The sequence below is a fragment of the Panthera onca genome, chromosome A1 (assembly GCF_046562875.1).
Source record: "Panthera onca isolate mPanOnc1 chromosome A1, mPanOnc1 haplotype 2, whole genome shotgun sequence".
NCBI classification, from domain to species: Eukaryota; Metazoa; Chordata; class Mammalia; order Carnivora; family Felidae; genus Panthera; species Panthera onca.
In genome coordinates, this window is record NC_138339.1 from 97329143 (window position 1) to 97353166 (window position 24024).

At 35.5% G+C, this 24024-nt stretch overlaps 1 protein-coding gene across 3 annotated transcripts in view; it reads left to right on the forward strand.

Moving 5' to 3' along the window:
• AP3B1 (adaptor related protein complex 3 subunit beta 1) overlaps positions 1-24024 on the forward strand; it is a 264795-nt gene that overhangs the window by 236179 nt on the left and 4592 nt on the right. For 2 of the 3 annotated variants that reach the window (XM_060635493.3, XM_060635494.3), the window contains 2 exons: positions 10806-10903; positions 16064-16202. In XM_060635493.3, the coding sequence (XP_060491476.2) occupies positions 10806-10903; positions 16064-16202 (237 nt within the window). Of the gene's footprint in view, positions 1-10805; positions 10904-12154; positions 12192-16063; positions 16204-24024 lie in introns of those variants that run through there. The other variant, XM_060635498.3, reaches the window with a different exon arrangement.

Below are 24024 nucleotides of genomic sequence, written 5' to 3' on the forward strand. Positions count from 1 at the left end.
AAAGTAGATTCAGTGCTTAAATAGGTCTCATGCTTGTGATCAGTAGATACTAGTGTGGTAACTAGTATGAAAACTATGTCTTCACTCAAGTTAGAGGGGTGAGTACTAGCATCCACCCCTCTTCTTTGCCCCAAATCTATTTAAAAGACAGAAACACATTCTTTAAAAGAGAATGAACACTAAAAACAAAATGAAAGAATGTCATTAGCTGACCAGAAATTGTGAAGAGTTGTTGGCAGTTAGAAAGCAAATGGGAACATATCAACAGTAACAGAGAAAATAAAAACCACAGAGCGAAACACTCACGTAAGAAAACTGCACTGGTAAGAAAAAATCTAGCAGAACATGAAGCCTAAAGTGAACAGATGAAAAGTTAGGGTAAGACAGCCATCAGGAAATCAGAAGTACTTCCAGCCCCCAGTTCTCCCACCTTACTCTAACGGCAGGCAACATTCACATTTAGTCAGAGACCTAAAAATTACACTGCAAGGAGAACGACCTACTTTCCTGGAAGGACTTTTGGTGTGGATGTGGAGTCCTAAGACAACAGCAGGGTTTTTGAGTTTGTGGGAAGGAGGCAGCAATGGTCAGAGATGAGGTGAAATGAAGTTCTGTCCAGAAGAGGAGTATTCTCAAGTTCTGTCCCACGAGAGCAAAGTCAGTCTTACACCTGTTTTTGGAGAGATAAGGCCATTGCCTCCCTGCCTCTCAACTTCATGTCCATGTAACCAGTCATGCCTCACCCACAAGAAAACTTCAGTCAGCCCACCATGGGAGAGGAAATCCACAGTAATAATACTATGTATCAAGCAATTGCAGTGTGCTTGGCATTGTTCTAAACACTTGTATTGTGTTAATTTATTTAATTCTCAGAACAATTCCATGAGATAAGTATTATTATCCCATTTTTAGAGGCGAATAAACTGAGGCACAATAAGAGTAAGAAAACTGTCTAAAATACAGCTAATAGGTAGCAGACTTGTGTGTGTTAATTAAGCCAGTTCCTTCATTATGAATGAAAAATGGACAGCCTACGGAGGGACTAGACTTTTGAGGAAAAGCATCAATTTGGAAGGGAAGACTCAAGGTGACTACAAAGACTCATTACAAAGGGATAAGACAGTTTGAAAAAGAAAAGAGATAACTTTAAAAATTATAATCTAATTCAAGAGAACACTACATCTTTACAACATTTATTTATTTATTTATTTATTTATTTATTTATTTATTTGAAGGACAGAGACAGAGTGTGAGTGAGGGAGGGGCAGAGTGAAAGGGAGATGCAGAATCTGAAGCAGGTGCCAGGCTCTGAGCTGTCAGCACTGAGCCCAGCACAGGACTCGCACCCGTGACCTGTGAGATCATGACCTGAGCTGAAGTCAGACGCTTAGCCACCTGAGCCACCCAGGCACCCCGAGAGCACTACATCTTTAAAGCAAGAACATATCACTTGCTTTGAAATAGGAGCAATTACAAAATTTTAAATATATTTTCAGAGGTTTAAAAATACAGTGCCAAAAGAAATTCAGTAGATGCACAATAGAATGCCCACAGCTGAGTACTGATTTAGTTCTGGAAGAGGGAGTCAGTGAAATCAACTGGAATAGAGAACAAAAAGAGGTGGAAACTGTGTAAGAAAGGTTAAAAGAAACAATTCGTCTAATAAATCTACAAGGAAAGAAAAGAAATGATGGAGCGAAGAAATAAATAAATTGTAGAAGAAAAACTTTTCCCAAGCTAAAGCAATGTACGACCCTTCAGATTGAAAGGACCCATCAAAGATCAAACAGGATGAATGTGAACTACGATCAAAATGACCACATATCCTTGTGATATTTTTGATAAGGAGAAAACCAATGTGGTGTCTTTCAGAGTGGAGAAGAAAGCAGCTTACCTAAAAAAATAGCAAGAATGTGAATGGAATTAGATTTCTCATCAATACTGTCAGCATTTCTGGTGGCCAGAAGGCAAAGAACGAGGAAACCAAATAGACGTTTTCCAGAGAAGCAGATTTCATCAGTTTACCACCCACAGGCCCTTTCTTGAAAGGATTACTCAAATATATGCTGTAGTAAAAACTTTTGTGTAATGTGAAACAGAGAAAAACACACAGTCCAAAAAAAGTAATGGACAAAGCATTCTAGCTGTAAAACGTATTAATGCGTAAGATAATTGTTCACACAGAATGCAGAAAATAAATTTTAATAATACACTGGAACTAAAATCCTGACATGGACAAGTTTGAGAAGGGATGAATAATGGTGTTATTGTCATGTTTGGCAGAAGGATTGATTAATGGCAAAAAGAGGTTTAAATATGGTTTAAAATAGTAAAACTACCCATTAAAATAATGAGAATATGAGATATAACCCCAAATGTCTAGAGATAAGAAGAAGTGATTAAAAATTGATCAGTTTTGGGGCACCTGGGTGGCTCAGTTGGTTAAGCGTCCTACTTGATTTTAGCTCAGATTATGATCTCACAGTTTGTGAGATCAAGCCCTACATTGGTCTCCACGCTAACAGCTTAGAATTCTCTTTCCCTCTCTCTGCCCCTTCTCACTCGCTCAGTCACTCTCTCAAAAGAAATAAATAAACATTTAAAAAAAAAAAAAAACTTGATCATTTTAACAAAGAGGGAGAAGAACAAAGCCTGGTAAATAGAACACAAAATAACGTGCCTGGAAGGACCACACGTACCACACATACTGGTTATCATGATTCATATCAGGAAGTTCAATTCCATTTACATTAAACATGTAAAAACAAAATTCAGCATATACTATTTATAAGTACCCCACCTTAAAAGAGAATGACAGAAAAATTGAGAATAAAAAGATGAAATATATAGATGTTGTGTGTATGTTTACTATTATCAGAAAGATGATAAAAAGAAAATGAGGCAATACTAACGCTAGAAAAATTTAAAAAGCACTTCACATTAAGAAAATGTTCTATTCATTGCAGTCCTCCACAAAAATATACGTTACAGACTTTTCAGTAACATAGTTTTGTAATATATGAAGCAGAAACTACTGAAATTCTAGGAGAAATTGACAAAGCCATGACCATAGTATATTTTAACACATGCCTCAGAAGTTAACAAATCAGAGAAGACAGATATTTAGATAAACATTCAGGTAAATATACATATACACACAACCTCACAAAATTTCAATAATTCAGTTATCTAACTTGATCTAAGACATTGGTATTTGCAAAGAAATTTTGTTTCCTGAGTACAGGAAATGCACAGTTTTTTAAAAAAGCATAGGATGTACAAAAAAAATCGAAAAATTTTAGGCTAATTTGATTAGAGGAAAAAGATTACACATAAGAAAGATTAGAAAAGAGAAAGGTAATAAAACACAAGATCTTTTGAATTACAAAATAACATGTAATTCTATACCAGTGAATTGGAATCTTTTTTTTTTTAAGATTGTTTTAAACATTTATTTATTTGAGAGAGACAAAGTGCTAGTGGGGCAGGGGCATAGAGAGAGGGAGACACAGAATCCGAAGCAGGCTCCAGGCTCTGAGCTGACAGCACAGAACCCACATGGGGCTCGAACTCACGAACCGTGAGGTCATGACCCAAGTGGAAGTCAGCCACTCAAACAACTGAGCCACCCAGGCGCCCCTGAATTGGAATATTTAGATGAAATGAATGGCTCCCTAGAAAAAAATGTTAGGAATCAAATTGATGAAATTGTATCAGAACTTCAAAAAAGAGATAATCTCTATATATTATTTAAACTTTGTAGATCAGAGAAAAGGAAAGTATCCATGTCATTCTATAAAGCTTAGCATCACCCCAATTTTAAAATCTGAAAGAATAGCACACGACAGTACATACTACTTGGTGTTGTAAATTCAGATGACTTCTAGGCCTTACAAGTTACCTGTTACTACATGAAATAGGAGAAACATTCTCTTTTAAGTCAGAAAAGCAAAAGAAGGTTACCCATTTTCAACACTATTTCACATTATATTGAAGTTCTAGCCAATATAAAAAGACAAGTAAAAATAGAGGTATAAATCCTAGAAATGAAGAAACAAAACTGTCATTTTTATTCAATATCGTTATCAACCCAGAAAGTCTTGGAATCAACAGCAAATCTATTATTTAATTAGTGAGTTTAAAAAGGTGGTACATGGGCCCCTGGGTGGTCAGTTGGTTAAGCTCCAGACTTCAGCTTGGGTCACGATCTTACGGTTTGTGAGTTTGAGCCCCACATCAGGCTCTGTGCTGACAGCTCAGAGCCTGGAGCCTGCTTCAGATTCTGTGTCTTCCTCTGTCTCTCTCTCTCTGCCTCTCTCTCTCTTTCTCTGTCTCTCTCTCTCTCAAAAATAAACATTAAAGAAAAAATTTTTAAACGGTAGTACAAATCATCAAGTGAAAATCAATAACATTTCTATATAATAGGAATGTCCAATTTTAAAATATTATGAGTAAAGTTGAGATACTGTACTTTCTTTCAAATTAATCTTCAACTTTAGTGTGATTGTAGGCAGAATTCCAGTAGGTCTTTTCAGGGAACTTGACAAATTTTTAAAATTCAACCAGAAACGAAAATGTCATAAATCATAAAAAATGTATTTAAATGTTATATACACAAATGTTTTCATACTCTTTGGGGGCAAAAATCTTAAGACAGTACTAGGAAGGATAAAGCGAAAAGTGATCAGATTTGACTATTAAAATTGTTAAATTTCTCTACAAAGAAAAAGTAGATACCATAACAGGTGAGACATGGTGAGAATGTATTGCAGCATATGTAGTAGACAAAAGTTTACTAACCAGAGTATGTAAGGAACTCTTCAGTCAATATAAAGGAATTCAGCAAAAAAGTGGGGAAACACTAAGAATAGGCAGTTTATAAGAAAAAAATGCAAATAGCCAATGAACATAAGATATTGAATATCACTAGTAACAGGGAAATTAAAATTAAAACATGTCACCAAATTGGCAAAATTTTTAAATAATTTTAGTATCTGACATTGACAAGGTAGAGCAAACATGTATTCTGGTTTACCGTTTATGGGATCTTCGTTGACACCACCTTTTTTAAGGCACTTTGGCCCTTCCAGAACACTAGGTACTCCCACTCTTCTACTTAACAATTTCCTCTTCAGGCCGTCAGGCCTAGAGAAATATTGGTGGTTTGGTGGTTTGCAGAAGAAAATAGATCTAGCCAAAGGTGTTTAAGTAAGTATTGTTTATAGTAGGGAAAATTGCAAATGATAATCAATACGGGAATGCTTAAATAAATTATGATACAACCCTTTATATATGTAGGTTTTGAGTGTCTAGTATGCATTAAGCATTATACTGTTATTTGATTGTTAAAAGTTGCCTACAAGGTAAGTGCCTTTTTTTTTTTTTTTTTTTAATTTCGTAGATGAGGAATCTTGAGTTTCACAATGGTTAGACTACTTGCCCATTTCTCTTACCTAGAAATGTACCAATCTGGATCCTACAAGTCTGTGAAATGAAATTGTATGTAGTGCAAGTATATGCATTACACTTAAATATAACAGGTAGATTCTTGTATTACATTAAACTATTATGCCATTTGATCCCATTTAACTAGGCTATTTAGAGCTGCCTAATAATAGTACTTTGTTGATGTGTTAATTCCAATAGATACACATCTGTCCTTACTCATTTTCACCATTCCTTACCCATGCCAGGATGTCTATGTTTAGCCCCATGTTCAGCCAGAGGGAGATCAGAAGAAAAAGAGGTCAGGGAAAAGAGAAGAGCTGTAAGGAGAAAGAGAAGTAAACAAAAAAGGGCAAAGAGTAGAAAAGGAGGCACGTGAAAACTGTGGAGGACATCCTAGAACACTAATATAAATGAAAGTTTCCCTAAAATAAAGAGGGAACATTCCATCTTAGGCCAGTCTAAGCCAAACCTTGCTTTGAAACTGAAACTGGCTTATAAAGCATGTTATATGCTAGCTATATTAGATTTTTGCATTCGGTTGTGTGTAACACAAACCCACCAAATAGGGGTGTATTATTCTGCTAGTTTAAGAAGAACAGAGGTCAGCAGTTAAAGAGCTGCCAGAGTACCTCCATAGTATCTTCTGGGTATAAGGTTTTTTCAGCGTTTTTTGTTTTCATGTGCTAATGTCATTAGCATGTGACCATGTGTCCTCATGGTCACAATATGGCTGCTCTAGTTTCAGGCTTCTGTCTGCATTCCAGGCAAAAATAAAAATAAAAATAAAAGAAGAAGGAAAGAAAGAAGTGATATGGAAAGAGGAGCCATGTCTGTTTTGGAAAAGCAAAACTTACCCAGAAATCCCTGACAGACTTCTGTTCCTGCTTCATTGGTTATAACTGGGTTACTCAGTCCTAGCAACAAGAGAGGCTGAGATAGAAAATGTTTCAGTTGGGCACATTGTGTACCTGAACCAAATCAGGGTTATGCCAGGAGAGAAGAAAAATAAAAAACACAGAGTAAACAAGTTCTGTCTGCCACAACAGTGTTCCACTTTTATTTACATTTGCCTCATAAGACCCATTCTGGATCAACTTCTGTCCTTAGTTTTTCATACATAATTATGTTAGCCATTTTACCAACTACAGAAAATAAAATATCATTAGCCAAAAGCAGTGAAAGCAAAACCAGTCAAGTTGAGTCATCTATATTAGTATTTAACACACTGCAAATTCCTAGTAGGGAAATTTCAAGATCACTTTTTGCCTCAAACTTAAATCTGCTGCTTACCCACCTACATTTTCATATATGCTTTAGAAGGCAAGTCTCCTTTCCCTTCTTTCTCTGCTATCCCACCCTTCTCCCTGGGAGTCAGAGCTACACAGCTACCTTTAATCAAGGGCGTAAATGGTATCCTTCAGGACCGTTGGGAAGGACAAGGCTAATCATTTCATCTGTAATTAAAAAGAAAATACCAGTAAAGAGAGTGTAATAAATACAATTTAACACAGTGGTCATTTTAATTGTATTCTTCTATTAATAAAATATTTCCATCATGCCCTCCCTATATGTATAAATTTATATATATATTATATATAGTTCATATATATATTTTACATGTGTATTTATAAGTTTTACACACACACACACACACACACACCACCTATCCATTTACTCTATCAGCCTTTACCTATTTCTTTTTTTTTTTTTTTTTTTTTAAACGTTTATTTATTTTTGAGACAGAGAGAGACAGAGCATGAACAGGGGAGGGTCAGAGAGAGAGGGAGACACAGAATCCGAAACAGGCTCCAGGCTCTGAGCTGTCAGCACAGAGCCCAACGCAGGGCGCGAACCCACGGACCGTGAGATCATGACCTGAGCTGAAGTCGGACGCTCAACCGACAAGCCACCCAGGCGCCCCTACCTATTTCTTTTAATGTGACTTAGCCTTCCACTACATCACGTGTGGTCTCATCCTTCAAGTGCCCTACCCTCAGTACTTGCCTCAGTCTTAACCGTTCCTTGTCTGCTGCTTTGGGAAGAAGCATCCTACTCTCTTCACCTTGTTCTTATGCTGTTAATCCCATCCTCATTTACTTCCTCTAATGCCTTGCTCTATCAGATATTCCTTAGTTTCTTCCTCTTAACTGGCTCTTTCCCATCATCCTGTAAACATGCTCACGTTTCATTAAGCATTCTTTTGCCTCTGCATCCTCGTGAAGCTTCTCTTGCTTTCTGTCCCATCTTTCCTTGTCAGCCTCCCCACTCCCCCTTCACCTCAGGGCGTTCTGCATTCTGCCTTCCATCTGAATCGCCTTGCTTTAATCCGAAGTCACACTTCCTTCTCTTTATTCCTCTTTGCATTATTTGACACACACATTCTCTCCCTGACCACTGTCTCCCAGTGTGTTCTGCAAGCTACGGTTCTTCCATTCCTACTTAAATGTAGGTCTTCCCCAGGTTTCCGCCTTATCCTTTTTCTTGGTATATCCTCTTTGCCTGTGTGATCTTATCTCCTTGTAAGGCTTCAGCTCTTCTCTTTACCATTCTGATTACTTCCAGGCTCATATATACTGCCCTGACCTCTTTTCTGATTCTTGAGTTGTATTTCCAATTATCTGCTAAATATCTCTTCCTGGATAATTCACTGGTACTCAAAATATAACATGATTAAAGCCAAATCATTTTGTTTAATCCCCAAAACTCTACTTCTTCAGTAGTTGTCATTCTTCCAGTTTTTCGCATTAGAAGTTTCAAAGTCTCTTCCATCCATCACCATCTCTGTCCCTTTTAATTCTAAAATACTCTCATCTTCCCAGTTTTCAGTGCTACCCACCCTAGGAGAGCAGCCTTACATAGCAGAATAAAAAATACATCTTAAAGCAGCATTATATAGCAGACAGGGGAGTAGGATGGACCTGAGTTCAGATCCCAGTACTGCCACTTACTAGCTATGTGACCTGGGATGTGTTGTTTAACTTTTCTTACCACTAAGTTGGGGAATAACAGAAGCCACCTCTTTGGTTCATTGTCAGGATTTACTAAAGTATAACACAAAATGTAAAAGCCCTGCCTAGACTATTCAGTTAGATTCCTAACAAATCTACCTGCCTTGGGTTTCTCCTCTGCTACATCTTACACACTGCCACTAGAGTTTCTGAAATACAATGGAATCATTTATTTTCCTGTGTCAAAAGTCTCTGGTAGTTTTCCTTGTTACTTCAAGAAACATTGAAACACCTTTGTCTTAGTTATATCAGTGAAGTAATCATACACTTTGTCATAGAAATCAGGACACTCTAGAGAGTGAAGGGAGACATTAACTGAACAAGATTCCAGGACAACAGCTATAAACTGGGACTGTCCTGGGAAAGTGGGATGAATGGTCATGAATGCATATGATATTCTTTACAGCACACCCCCAGCCTCATCTGTTGACATACCACACTGCTCATCATTCCCCAAACACAGGTCTAGAATACCTAGAATACCCTCTCTCTCCTCTTGAAAATAAAGGTATCTGTACCTCACTCCTGCAGAATTAATCCCTCTTACATGGATTATAATACTTTCCACAAATCTGTAATATAGTGTTTGCCATTTTATAAACATAAGTGAACTCTTCCTCTCTCACTGACTTGCGAGCTTCTAGGGCCAGTCTCACTTGTCTTTAAATCCCCAGGTACTTGCATAATACACGGGATCTAGTTTGTACTTGGTAAGTGTGTACTGAATTAATAAATGAATTTGTTGGTTTGCCTTAGTCCACATGTGAATAATTCAAAACCTTCTTTTTTTTTTTAATCTAGTCCTTGCCTTGTTCCATAAAAGAATTTCTTACAAGAATATATTATATAATAGCATAAAAGTGGATTTTCTTGGGGCACCTGGGTGGCTCAGCCAGTTAAGCGTCTGAGTCTTGATTTCAGCTCAGGTCATGATCTCGCAGTTTATGATATCTCACGGTTTGTGAAATTGAGCCCCTGGTTGGGATTCTTTCTTTCTTTCTCTCTCTCTCTCTCTCTCTGTCTCTCTCCCTCCCTCCCTCTCCCTTCCCCCCCCCCTTCCCCTCTCTCTCTCTCTCTCAGAATAAATATATAAACTAAAAAGAGTGGATTTTCCTTTTTTCTTTTTTCATTTTATTTATCCCTATTGCACCCTTTGATGATGATGTTTCTTAACCTAATGTTTGTTATTTTTTTAGCCACAGTCCCCATTTCCCTATTCACCTTCCCACTGGCCATGAGATCCAGTTCTAACATGAAAGTAGAAGTCCTTTTGGGGACAAAAGCTTTTCTGATATTTAAAAAAAAAGAATAGATTTGGTTGGCTCATTTATTCACTCTTCTTCCATTATCACTGTTTTTTCTTCATTGCAATGTAAAAGTGGTGCCTGGCAACGCAGCAGCCATCTGGCATCCTCGAGGATGAAACAACACACCAGGGCGGTGGAGTTGAAAGCTCGAGAAACCTGAGTCCCCAACAGCCTCTTTAAGCCAGTGAACCAGTCTTTGACTGGTAACTGCAGAATTTGTTGCATACTAAACAATAAGCACCTGTTGTTAGTTGGATTTTCTGCTTATTTGCAGCCAGACACATTCCTAACTGGTACATTCCTCAACCTAACTTCAAACATGTACCTTAAAAATATTTTTAAGAAATTTTACTAATTTGTTAGACAGTATGATCTGTCTTAAGATTAAAATAAATACACTCACTGTTTTTCTATCTGATATAGGTACAAAGTTGTCTTTCCTAAATTCTTCATATCCTGTCATTTGAAATAATTACTTTACATGTTGATCAGTAATGTTAATGAATAACACTACCAAAAAAAAGAGCTTTTGTTTTAAAAAGCAAGTTTTCAGATGAGGCATTATTTTATTAGCACATATCTAATACACAGTAAGGTCACTCCATTTTACTTTTTACTAAACTAATTTTTTTAAAAAGAGATCTTAACAATTTCAGACTAAAGCACTCCGTTTTCTACACTGTAAGCATGCAAAGTAAAGAGAAAATATTACTTCTCTATTCTGTAAGTTGCGTGAAGTGTTCCTCTGGTAGTAGTGGGTATGTGTACCCTTGATGCTCACCTATTTTTAAAATTCTACATTAAATGGTGTATTTACAATAACTGCATATTTTTGTAAAAAAAATGTGTTTTCTAATTGAAGTAACAGATATATTTCTCTGAAAATAGTGGTGAGAAAATTTTAGCTCTGCTAGTTAAGCCAAGAAGATCTTATACTTTATATGCTGGCATATGCTTTAATTACTTCTATATAAGTGCATAATATTAAAGAGAATGTTTATTTATTAAGCATTTGGTCAGCTTTGATGTGTTTTCCTCTTAGTACCAAGGATGATTGCTTCAATGTTAATATTCAGCCACCTGTTGGAGAGCTGCTTTTACCTGTGGCCATGTCAGAGAAAGATTTTAAGAAAGAGCAAGGTGAGAGATTACTACACTTTACTAGAAATTGCCATCCCAAATGATATGTGCTCATTCTTCTGGCTGGTCTCTGAAATAAATTACCACATGTACATAGCCATTAACAGATGTCAGTGCGTAATCTTTTGGTTTTTGCTAATCCTTTTCTTCTATAAAGTAACCTTGAAAGTATATGTTTGTCTACATCCCTGGCATACTTGAAAATTCATTAGTATGTCTTTAAAATAATAAATTGATTCTTAATTAACTTTTCACTTCTGGGAGTTGTAGGTTTGTCAACCTAATGATGTGCTCTTGTGTTTTGTGTTAGTGAAAATGTGAGGGATTTGAGACTTAGCGAAGTTCTACCACTATAAATGTTATGCCTCTGTATTTTCTTTCACTACGGAACTGTTTTTCATGACCTACTAATGTATTTTTCCCTGCACACATTGAAGTGCCTCACCCTTCAAGATAAAGTCCTAATTATAGCATTAAAATACCTCCATTTTCTTTTGACCTGATTCTGTAGTAAAGAAATGCTATGATGTCAGCCTGTATCAGAGCTGAAATATTTTAAAATATGGACCTAAATAGAAAATATTTTCGGCAGGATGAAAGTATTAATATGCTGTGCTTGCCCCAGAGTCCAGCATGCCTACTAATAAAAATAAATTTTATTTTCTTCTATGTATAATAACTGTGGAAAATAATAACTGGGAAATAACTGTGAGTTTATGTGTTTAATTAAAGATAATACAGAACTAGGGCATATGTAAGCAGTATAGTCAGCAATTTCTTAAAGTTTATGTGAAGGTAGACTATTTTTCTCTCTAGAGGGATTATCATACAAAGATTCCTTCATCTTGAGGTCATTAAATCCTATCTGTCACGCTTCCAGAAAGTACTGGGCACGTACAAATATTTCTGTACCTAAGGAGACACACATGCTTCCTGGCACTTTATCATTACAGTGCCGAAGATTTTTTTTTTTTTTCTGTAAGCCATTGCAGTCCACAGTATTCAAATAACCTGTTGTAGAAGAATCTCACAAAGAACATTTCATTCAAGATTGTAAATTAATAATAATCCTTTATTTTCTGCCTTATTTTTAAGTGATAAAAAAGAATGCCTAAATCCCTGTTTGCATTTGCTTTACTTGGAAGTTGCTTATTGCTGTAGAAGAAAAACATCTTTGTGATTTTATGATTTTATTTTTCTGTTGACGAATTGATGCTTACATTTGCTATTCTTACCCTTTGCTGGCTAAAGCCTGCCTCTCTGCTTTACACCTGCCCAGCAGACCCAGGTGAGTGGCACACAAGTGACTGAATAAGGCTTTGGCACATCTACTGTTAAGGGGATATTCTTTTTTTGAAAAGTGCAGCTACAGTATATCTAAAGCAGCTGATTATCGTGTACCTTTTCTATCCCTCAGCTTTGGTTTAGAATACTTGATATTTCGATGAAGTGTTCTGTGCCGTTCTGTGCTCTGCTGTGACCGAGGGATTTTTCCCTGACTAGCCATACAGAACCGTAAGCGCGTGAGAGAGGTGCTCTTGGAGAACAGCTGTGGTCCTCTGTGGACTTGTTGCCAAAATTCCTTTTTCTTCTGCCATTTTACTTCTATGGTTGTTGATTATTTTTCTGAATAAATCTGGCAGCTGTTTGCTATGTTTAATAGAGCAGAAAGGCTACTCTGAATAAAGCTATTTGAAAATTTGTTTATATGAAGTATTTGTAAATCCTTCTAAGTCTCTTGGCATTTCTGTATCATTCTTTCTGTCTTCCTGAATTCATTCTTTGATATGGGACTTGATGCTGGCAAATTTACCACAGCTTTAAAGAGTCTTTTCAATAGCATCTTTTTAGTTAGAGATTTCAGCTGGTTTGGTAATCGAGGTCTCAATTCTCAACTTTACACATTGTACTCGTTTTTTATGCTCCTCTAGGAAGACCTTAGCTTATTTCAACAAATGATACATAGAAAGGACTCCCTAGCTGAAAAATCTTCAATCAAAATAAACATCTATTTCCTCACATTTTATCAGTGCAAACTTCTGGATGGTAAAATACCAGTAAATTGAAGTACCTGTGTGTGTCATTACACATGCGTACATGACATTATGTAGTTTTTCTAATTTAAATAAAATGAACTTAGGTACTTAATATCTCATTTCACAGGGCATATATTTTAAGACTCAAGAAGTGCATTAAATGCATTAATGAGGATTTAACTAGAAAAATTATAAATAAAAAGCATGAGGAATACATTTCTATTTTTATACTAAACATCTGTGTAATTTAAAAGTTTGTACAGTATTAAATAAGAATGCTTCTAAAAGATTGTATATATTAGATTAATAATTTTTTTAACGAAAAGGATTTATTTCTAATATAAAACCTGATCTGTCATTTTTCCTCAGTTGTTACGTTTAGAGTTCCATGGCTAAACGTGCATGTTTATAAGGTAGGTTGTCAAAGTGCTGAAAGACAGAATGGTTTAGCCTATATATGGAAGTTACCTATAATATTCATAATAGGAACTCTAAACCAGAAGCATGATTTTTTTTCATTGCTATGAGTTTTGAGCATTGCAGAGTTAATGATCTAGCTGTAGGATGATTTCAGGACTGTAAATAACATGAGATCCTCTTAAAAATTTGGTTCCTTGAGACAGTTATAACTATTACAAGAGATGTAAGCTGGCTCTTTATCCAAACTGCCTTCTCTTACTCATTTTCTTCTTATGAATTAAATAGGAAATCTAAAACTTAGGGAAAAAGTCTAATTTTACTTTTCTTATATTGTGTGTTCTACATTTTAGCAGTTAATGACAGCTGATTAACCTAAATTAAGTACTCTGTCCACTGCCTCTCCAAAATTTAGATAAATTCTAATGAAGCAACAAATAGTCTGACAGTTTTTAAATATTTTCCTGGTAACTTTACCTTCGTTATATATATATGCATGCTATATAGTATCTAATGTCTGTTTTTTAGAGGAGAAACTTTTAATGATACCTTGGCATATTTTTCTTTCTCGTTAATTTGAGAATACCTGATATATTTTCATTTAGAAAAATCTCTGGTTTAAGAAACCTAGAATGTTTACTTAATTTTATTATGATTTATGCATCCATCTTATGGTTTCTAGCTAGCAAGATGCTAATTCTTTAAATGGTCAGACATTTACTATTTTCTGGCCCTTAACTACCACAAGCAATCATATTTGATGCCCCTTAATTAGAGCACCTTTTTTTCTTTCCAGGTTCTTTTTCCACCTCAGCAATCGAGACAATACATTTGCTTACCATGCTGCTCTCCTAAGTGTTCTTTTGCATGTAAATTAATCTTGATTCAGTTTACACTGTCATGCTGAGTGGTACAAATTGCCTATAACAATAAAACAGCATGAGTTAAAAATAAAGGGGGGTGGGAAGGCAGATTGAATGTGTGCCTTACTTGATAGGATGTTACTTTGCTTTATGCCAATACATTAGCTGACGATAATGAATCTTCTGTTCTGAAAAGCATGGTTTAGTTGATTTTTTAAATTTTACTTCAATGGAGCAGTACCTTGTCTTTTATAGACCAAGTTAGACAAACCATTAATGACAAGAGTGTTAAGGTTAAATATGAAGCAATGCATTCACTTCTCTGAGTGCTATCCATCTTTCCATTTACAGGAGCTTGACAAAAGTACTGGCTTTGTACAACATTTCCTTTAATTACATGCTGCGGGAAACAGGCTTTTAACATAAACATAGTTGCATTCATTTATTCAGCAGTTGCTCTTCAATAGAGCTTAATGGAGAAGGTTTAAATCCTAAATGAGTACACACATCTCTCAGCAGTGTTATGTCAGCAGCCACTGTGCTTTACTTAAAAGCAGTGTTTGACTGCTTGTGTAGTTTTTAAAGCTTTTGCCTAATATTGAAGTTAAACACTCTAAGACAGAACATAGTGTCCCCGAGTTTGAAAGTGGTTGGTAAAAACTGCTCTTTGTTAAAAGCTTAGAACTCGTTTTACAGTGTTAGGCTTTCGTGTCTTCGTGCTGCTCATCATAGGGGTTCTTTTAAATTTCAGGTTGCATTTGCAATAAATAACTAAATTAAATACATAGCCCTGGAGATTCAGGGCCTTTTGAAAACATAAAATCAAATTTCTCCATTTTCATAAATTTTGTCAACTATTGTGCACATACCAAATGTCTCAAAAGATCTTTGTTTTTACTGGATACCGTTAGGTGTCGGTGTCTTACATCACAGGTCCAAATAGGTGGCATTTATTATAATTATTTTGGGTTTTTTTTTTACCCAGGTACTAAATTTCAATATTTGTTCCAAGTGTTTGGTATGTTACTGAATTTGTTTACTAAACATTTTTACATGAGATTCTGACATTAATGGCATGTCATATGTTAACTCTGTATTACAGTTTTTGTTCCCGATCTTGCTTAACTTTGTTTTTTTTTTTTCTTAAAGATTCATTTAAAACGTCTCTAGAATTTAAGGTTCTCCATTCACATTTTCCCCTTTGTTTCTAAGCATTATGCTTCAGAAATTTCGATTGGTGTTTTTTAATTAACTCTATAGTTCCATTCACTAGGCAAGTACTGTTATCACTAAGTACAGCTGCTTAGATACGTGTACATTTTTTAGAACCACATAACTGTTCAATGACTTTCAGTCTTTGCTGAGATAACTTTGACCCATTAGCTGAGGCCATTTGTCAGATAATGTTGTTGCTAGTTATTCCAGACTCACTTTGATTTGTACTCAGGTAGCATTTGACAAGAGAGATCTCTGAATGAAAAGGAGAGGAATAAAAATTTTTAAAAAGTAAAAGCTTAAATAGTTGACGTAGTCCAAATTAATTGAGTATATTTTAAAGGGACTGAAATTGAATAGAATCTTTGTGATTCTGCATTTTTGTCTTAGGGTATTGAAAATCACATTTATTAAGAAGGATGTTCCACTGCATTTTTACATGCTCTTCTACACAATAAGGATTAAAAATTTTGTAAAACATCTGCAGTTATTTAATTCAATGATAATTATCTTCAAAATTATATTCTGAAGTGGGTTTTTTAAGTTTTTAAATTTTGGCTATGAGCTTGAAATTGTTTTAATATAATTTTCGCAAATTAGTAAAAGGGAGCCTTCTTTTGCTCTTACAGGAATGCTAACAGGAATGAATGAAACTTCTACTGTAATCATTGCTGCACCACAGAATTTCACTCCTTCTGTGATCCTTCAGAAGGTTGTAAATGTAGCCAATGTAGGTGTAGTCCCTTCTGGCCAAGATCATATACACAGGTAGGTTCATCAACATGTGATGTATCACTTGTATATATATATGTATAATAGACACGTATAAATGTATAATTTTAAGTTCATCATTTTCCTTGAAAATAATCCCTAAACATATATCTGACCCCCTCTCTTCGTTTCTTTTTAAGATTTTATTTAAGTAATCTCTCCACCCAATGTGGGGTTCAACCTTCAACCCTGAGGTCAGGAGTCACATACTCTACCCACTGAGCTGGCCAGGCGTCCCCCTCCCGTTGTTTCTAATGAGATATTTGATTGTTGGTTTGCGTGAAGGCTGTCTTTCCCATTTCATGCAATCGTTAGTACACTGGGATGTACTGTCCTGCAACATAACAGTCAGTGTACTCACATTTTATAATAGTTTGGTGATTTGTAAAGGTACCTTTTGCAAGATACGATTGAAAATCTATCCTATTTCACCAGATACAGTGGATTTCCAGGAAGACCTGTTTTACAAAGCAGTGGAGTTGGACTTTTTTACTTGAAATAGAGGAAGTTTGGGTACTGTGTTCAGAGTTCTTTTTTACATCAGTCCCATAAGGCTGCTTCCAGTAATAAGGAGCTGCTAAAAAACTGGCATAGAGCCAAATGCAGCTTCTATTTCTTAGACCAGGAATATCTTCACCACTGAGCATCTAAAGCATGACATCCAAGTCATTTGTCCTTAAAGGTAGAAGAGAATGTGATTAATGTGGTTGCCCTCCTTGCGATCTTCTGTGTGCAGTGGCTTGAATTAAAGTAAAGATAAAAATGATCCCCTTAAACCTGCAGTTGTTACTTCTCTGTTGGGTTAAAGGAATTCATTAATTCCATCTTTAATTCCTCTGCCATTCCACTGCCAATGGCATGCTTTTTCCTTTATATTTCTATATAGAAAAAAATTTTTAAATTGAAGAGAATGCCTTCAGATCTTAAAAAAAATTTTTTTGTAGGGGAGCCTGACTGGCTCAGTCAGTAGAGCATGCAACTCTTGATCTCAGGGTTATAAATTCTAGCCCATGTTGGGTGTAGAGATTACTTTTAAATAAAATCTTTAAAAAAATGTTTTTTAATTAGTGCAGGGTAAGAGAGGTTTCTTACAGAGGGCTACAGTTGATCTGGGTTTTAGACTTCTCTCTGCCATTTTTGGGCTTGGTAGTCTGGGGCAAGTTACAACTTGTTCTTGTGGGCTTTAAGATCTTCATCTGTTTGGAAAGGGGTAGCATGAGACATTAAAATGAAATTCTGTATTCTCTATGGAAGAACATTGGTCTTGACTTCAGAAGAGCTGAGTTCAAGTCTTAACCTGCCATCATTTGAAGTTGCCTATCTTCATCTACTGATTGTGACAGTGAAGACCACATGTGCTAGTCAAAAAACCAAAGTTACCCTATTTTTTGTTTTGATTTTTATTTATTATTTTTTTAATGTTGATTTATTTTTGAGAGGGAGTCACAGAGTGTCACCAGGGGAGGGGCAGAGAGAGAGGGAGACACATAATCTGAAGCAGGCTCCAGGCTCTGAGCTGTCAGCAAAGAGCCTGCCATGGAACTAGAACTCAGGAACTGCAGGATCCTGACCTGAGCTAAAGTCAGACGCTTAACCGACTGAGCCACCCAGGTCCCCCAGTTTTGTTTTGTTCTTAGAGAAAGTTCCTTAATTAAGTTCTTTAATAGGTCTGACGCTTCCATTTCTTAATTTCTGACAAGCCCTATCTCACACAGGGTGGTGATAAAATAATAAAATGGATATTAGGTCATCATACTGGTACCACTATGCGTATACAACTTAACAGTGAAATGCTGTTTAGTAGGGGAAAAAGTGAACAGAAGCCTTTTCAATGAAAATATTCTGGTTCTGAATTTTCCTGTTTTAATTGTTTTCTGCTTTATTTTTTTTATTTTCTTTTTTTTTAATTTTTTTTTATGGTTATTTATTTTTGAGACAGAGAGAGACAGAGCATGAACGGGGGAGGGTCAGAGAGAGGGAGACACAGAATCCAAAACAGGCTCCAGGCTCTGAGCGGTCAGCACAGACCCTGACGCAGGGCTCGAACTCACGGACCATGAGATCATGACCTGAGCCGAAGTCGGATGCTCAACCAACAGAGCCACCCAGGCGCCCCAGTCTGCTTTATTTTTTTTTAATGTTTACTTATTTTTGAGAGAGACCAAGCACGAGCAGGGGAGGGGCAGAGAAAGAGGGTGACACAGAATCCCGAAGCAGCCTCCAGGCTGTGAGCTGTCAGCACAGGGCCTGACGTGGGCTCGAACTCACAAACTGTGAGATCATGACCTCAGCCAAAGTCAGACGCTTAACCAACTGAGCCACCCAGACACCCCTGTTGTTTTCTGCTTTAAATACTTCTTTTTACTCTTCTGGGTGATTTTCTTTAGCAGAAGTTGCTGTTTTATTTATGGATCCTTTGAATTACTGAAATTACTGAAACACCAAAATATCATACATCAACTATAACTTTTAGCTTATGCAGTACAAAATTATGATACTGACCATCTACTACCCAGCAAAACTTCAGTCTTGTTTTAATATGTTCTTCTACAATGTACAAAAAGACATATGGTAACCCTTGTTTATGTTGTAACTTCTAATTTATTTTTTGTTTTGTTTTGCATGTGGGTTAACTTTTCTGAAAGCAATGGCAGGTTTCCAGAATTTAGTTTCTTAGAAGAAAACAGCCAAATTGCCTTCTGAAAGCCAACTAATATAAAAGCTACCTTCCTACTGGGAAACAGACTAAGAAAGACACTTAGCACAGTTGTGTAATTTTTATTAAAGCATAGTTTGCCTGTAACTTGTCTTGGTGGTTTGGAACTGAATGCCTGTTCAAGTGATTAAATTACAGACAATTCTCAATTATCTGTACTAATGCAGGGGAGACACGCAACTAAGAACCATTTATACCTGCCTTTGCAATGCAGAGATGCGCTCAGACTTCACGTTCGTGGTCCTCACACACATCCACGATATCTTGACACTTTTCTAATCCAGCCGTGTGTGTTCTAATCCAGCAGGTGTGGCGTTTGGCTCTGTAACTTGGAGGAGGAGCCCAAGTTACTACAGGGTCAAAAATGAAAAAAACAATTCCTATATGTAATTAAGATTAGGTTGTTCTGTTTTCATTTGCCTCACAAGTCTCACTATGTGTAATTGAAAATGTTTTGCGTTTGCTCTTACAAAGTATGGCTATATTAATGTTCTAAATTTTAGAAATAATAAACACCTAGAGTTACTTGTATTTTTCATACACAAATTGTTAAAAATTATCATCCTGCATATGTAACATTTTTTGCCATTCTTTTGTACTCAGTAACAAAACAAAAATGAACAATTGTTAGTAAAATCAGTACCAGTGCCTTTAATGTCATTTAAAGTGAAATAGCAATTACTGTTTATAACAGAAATTGACAGTTTACTTCTTCATTGAGTTGTGTTCATGTTTTTAACTGTAGTGCTCAGTATCCTATTTTCCTGTGGAGTTAATGAGTTTATATATCTAAACATATATTATTTAATTGTTAATAAAATTGAACTCCCTGTGAGATTTTTGAGTAACTCCTTTATTCTTCTGTGATGGTTGCTTTTTTGAGTTAATGAAGAATAGGACCAAAGCCATTCTTGTATTTACTAATGGTAATTGACTTACAATTGCTTTAAAAAAAAAAAACAAGTATAAAAAGAATTTTAGAATAATTTATTCCCACTACTCTTAAAATTTGAATAGTTTTTACATTAAATGCCAAGTTAAAAAACACTTAATATAAGAAATATGTAAGAAAAAGGGAACCTTCATTAATATGCAGAAGTGTGTAATAGTGTAAAGTAGAAATTTTAATTGAATACATAGTAGAAAATGGTTCCTACATATCAACATAAAATGGCCTCCATTAAGAAAAAGTCAATTAAAGGAGCACAAGTTTTATGGAATTCATTTCAAAAACCAGGAGCATTTTTTATATAATTAACTGCTTTTCAAGATCACTGAGAAAGTATATCTGCTGTTAGATTATATGACATTTACTTTTGATTTTCTAAATGAGCAATAATATTAGAAGGCCAACCAGTATACTATTGAAAGACTTAATTAGCTTTATTTTCATTTCTGTGGTACTTGGTGACTGAAAAGGCTGCTCTTTGAGAACAAAATCATCCCATTGAGATCTACAGAGTTATGGTCAACTCTCCTATTTTCCAGATTACAGTTATCAGATGAGAAGGAGTAATACGGAAATGAGAATTTTAAAAATCATCTATTAAATATAGAGTTGAATATCTTCATGTCCTGTTTTAGATATTCATATTAAAATATGTGATATTCTATGCATTGTAAAAGTCTTAAAGCATATTGTTTAAGACAGTATACTAATAAACTAACACATAAATAAAATATACAAAGGGCAGAATGAATAGCAGTAAAACAGTATAGGAATGGACTGCAAAAGGAAAATGTCAATATTTAATATGTTTAGGGTAGGAGAATTCGACTAGCATTGGGAACCCTAGGTATATCCAGGCCCAGGAAACATTTCTTCTGTTCCTCTGAGAAGGAAATCAGGTGAGGGTTTATGACAGGTTTGAATTCAATAGTGTAGAAACTGAGGTGTGTTTGCTTTAATTACATTGCTTGTCCTCTGATAAAGATACTAATGTGCAGTGACCAAAAAGCAGAAAGGTAAAAATCCATAGCTCCAAAATCTTTAAGGTTTTCTGTACAAAAGAATTCTGTGGGGGGTTTGTGTAAAATTCAGATTCCTCAGAGCCACAGCCAGGGGCTCAGATTTGGTACTGTGAGGTATGGCCCAGGAATCTGTATTTTAACCAGTAGCCAAAGCGGTTATATGGCCAATAATGTTCCATAGTTTACAGTTTGAGACTGCCTTGAATTATCAAGAGTTAATGACAGCCACATGACACATTTTAAAGTATATTTTTCCTATGTTTATGCATTTTCTTTTTACAGATTAGTTATTAAGGGATGCTAATAGACAAGATGTTTGATGTTGTTTTTCCTTACAGCTATGGCATTGTGCTCCAGCAAGAGCATATTGTTAATTATATCAGTGTATTACAGTCTCGCCTGTGAAACTGTCCTAGGCCACAAGGAAAAGTTTGTCTTTCAGCAGTCTCAGCCATTTCACATTTTAACCCAGTTTCCGGAGTTCTGACGTTCAGTAACAGTGGTGTTCAAAAGAGCTATCAGACTACCTACTCATTTTGCCCTTTCATGAACAACAAATTGACCCTGTGAGGGGAAAAATGTGATCATTTGAGTGAAAACAGAAAGCCTTGTCTCTGCCATGATGCTGTTTTAGTTCTTAGCTTATTCAATAAGACCCTAGAACAGTTTTCATCATTAACTTGTATTTAGTACTTAAAGTCCTCCTCCCGCCCTGTAGATCTTAATGTTTGGATCTTGTTTACTCTGTCACTTTTTTAACTTGCAACTTTTGAGCAACATACAACTTGTGAATAATTACAGTCTTAGTAGAATGAATGTTGTTTTACTATGGTCCCTGAGGTCCTTAACTATTAGGAAAGCCTGGTGCTGTGAATGGAACAGTGTATCCATGGCAACCTGGAAGTCAACTTTTTAATTTACCAACATATTTAAAGATAGTTTATTTGCTTCAGGTTGAAAATCAGAAATCTTTTTATTTAATTGAAGTACATGTAAAGAACAACTTGTTTCATTTCTAGGCCTTCAACTCATCCAGTGAATCACTATTATCATATACATGTTTAATAGTAATTAATAGGAGAAATACTGGTATATACTCCCATTTCCATCATAAAATGTCTATATTGTGCAACTCTTTCACTCCATTTTTTTTTTTGAAGACTTGTGACAAATTTTCTTAGTGCTAGGGTTACAAACATGAATGGCATAGTCACTTCTTGGTGGGAGTCTTTGATACTTCCCTTTCTTCTGTTCTTAGGTTGCTCAACTTTTGGGTTATTTTTGTTTGTTGTTTTATTTCTTTTCCCCTAGTAACTGGAATATTTAAATACTAGGTAATTTTGAAGGGCCATAATAGAAAACCGTGTCCTAGTGCCCTAATTTTATAATCTCTGATACTACAGTAACCATACTTCACCTGTCTTAAAATGCTTTGTAAAGAGTTGTTAATATAAAGATATCAGGCATTGGTCTTTTCTACTTTGTGATAAATTTGGAATCTCAAACTGGACCAAAGATTTTGGAACCTATTTAGACGTCAGTTTTCTCAAGTTGGTGATTGTCCACTAGAGGGCAGCACTGCTTTTTTATCTGCTGCTTTGATCTCTGCAGGCTCTGTGAACAGCATTTCATTGAAAAACAAATGTAGACCTCAGTTAATTTTTACACGGAACGCATATTTGGATATTTTAGAAATAACCAAACCGCATCGCTGATTTTGCTTTAAACCATTCTTTCTTTAAGTTTTATTTAATTCTGCCATTTGTGAGGTAATATTCTGCAATGCAACAGTTTTACTAGTAGGAATATATAACTGTTTTCATGTAGAAATGAGAGGTATTCTTGATGATTTTCCTTCTGGGTTGGCAATTTTATAAGGAATCCAAGAGAATGGGGTAAGAATTTATTTATTATTTGGTTTTCTGTTAAGGCCCATCCCATCCCACCCCCACCAAAGAGACAAACCAAAAATGCTTTGGAATAACTGGGATGTCTCGTGTCTTCTTTGAGAAAGTGCACTTAGATTTATTTACCTTTTCTTTATAAAGAAAGAGAATGTGTCAATGACAAGATAGTATGGAGAATCGTTATACCATGTGTAAAGATTTAAACAGAATATAGAGAGTCTTAAATTATGATGGGCGCTTATTTTCTTTGTTTTAACTCTTCTCATCAGAATGTTAAAGGGAAACACTACAATATTGCTGGCTGATGTTTTTTTGAAATAATAGGGGAAAACACATTTCTTTGGAAAAATTCTCTAAACTTGAATCACATGTAATTTCTCATCCTCAATAATAATTTCAATTGTGTAACGGGCTTAACTTTAAAAGACAATTTTATAGTCAAGAAAATGGAATTTTTTTTTACAACTTGCAAATTCTCTGTTTAAAATGTTCTATATTAACTCAAAGCAATAAGGATTTATCATTTTTAATTCTTTGGGAAATAATGCTCCAAATCATGATGCCTTGGTATTTGATGTTAGGAGGCTTATTCAAACCAGTATTTCTTACATATAATCATTGTGCGACTTCATTACACATTTGTCAACTTTGGACTAATTATTTTTATACAGCTAGGGCAGGGCACTGCATCTTGTGATCGTCTTTCTTACTAATAGGATTCTGTCTGCTTCAGCAGGCAGTAATTGAAGGCTTCATGTACAGAGTAGGGGAAAAAAAAAAAAGTTTTAGCCTGAGTGGGCCATTGTCACAGCTTCTGGTAACCAGTAGAACAGAAAACACGAGAAAATTGAACTCAGAATAGAAAAATCAGAAACCAGGAAGACTATCCAAGAGAAGAAAAAGCATGTCTTAGAGCTGTTGCATTAAGTGTAGCAAATATGATTCTACTTAAAAATGTTTGTGTTTGTGAATACCCTGGAGACTGATACAACCTCTCAGATAAATATTTTTTAGTTCCTGTTGTCCTGTTAACATTTCAGTTGTTAAAACCATTGGGTTGTAAGATTCCTTTTCCTTCTGACAAAGAACATTTATGGTCCATAGCCAGCTCCTCATAAATCTGAAAAAAAAAAAAATATGGTTTAAGTGCATGAGGGAATAAGGCCACATATTGTAGATACTAAATTTGTACAGATTTGTTGTTGTTATCTGAGCTGTTTTCCTA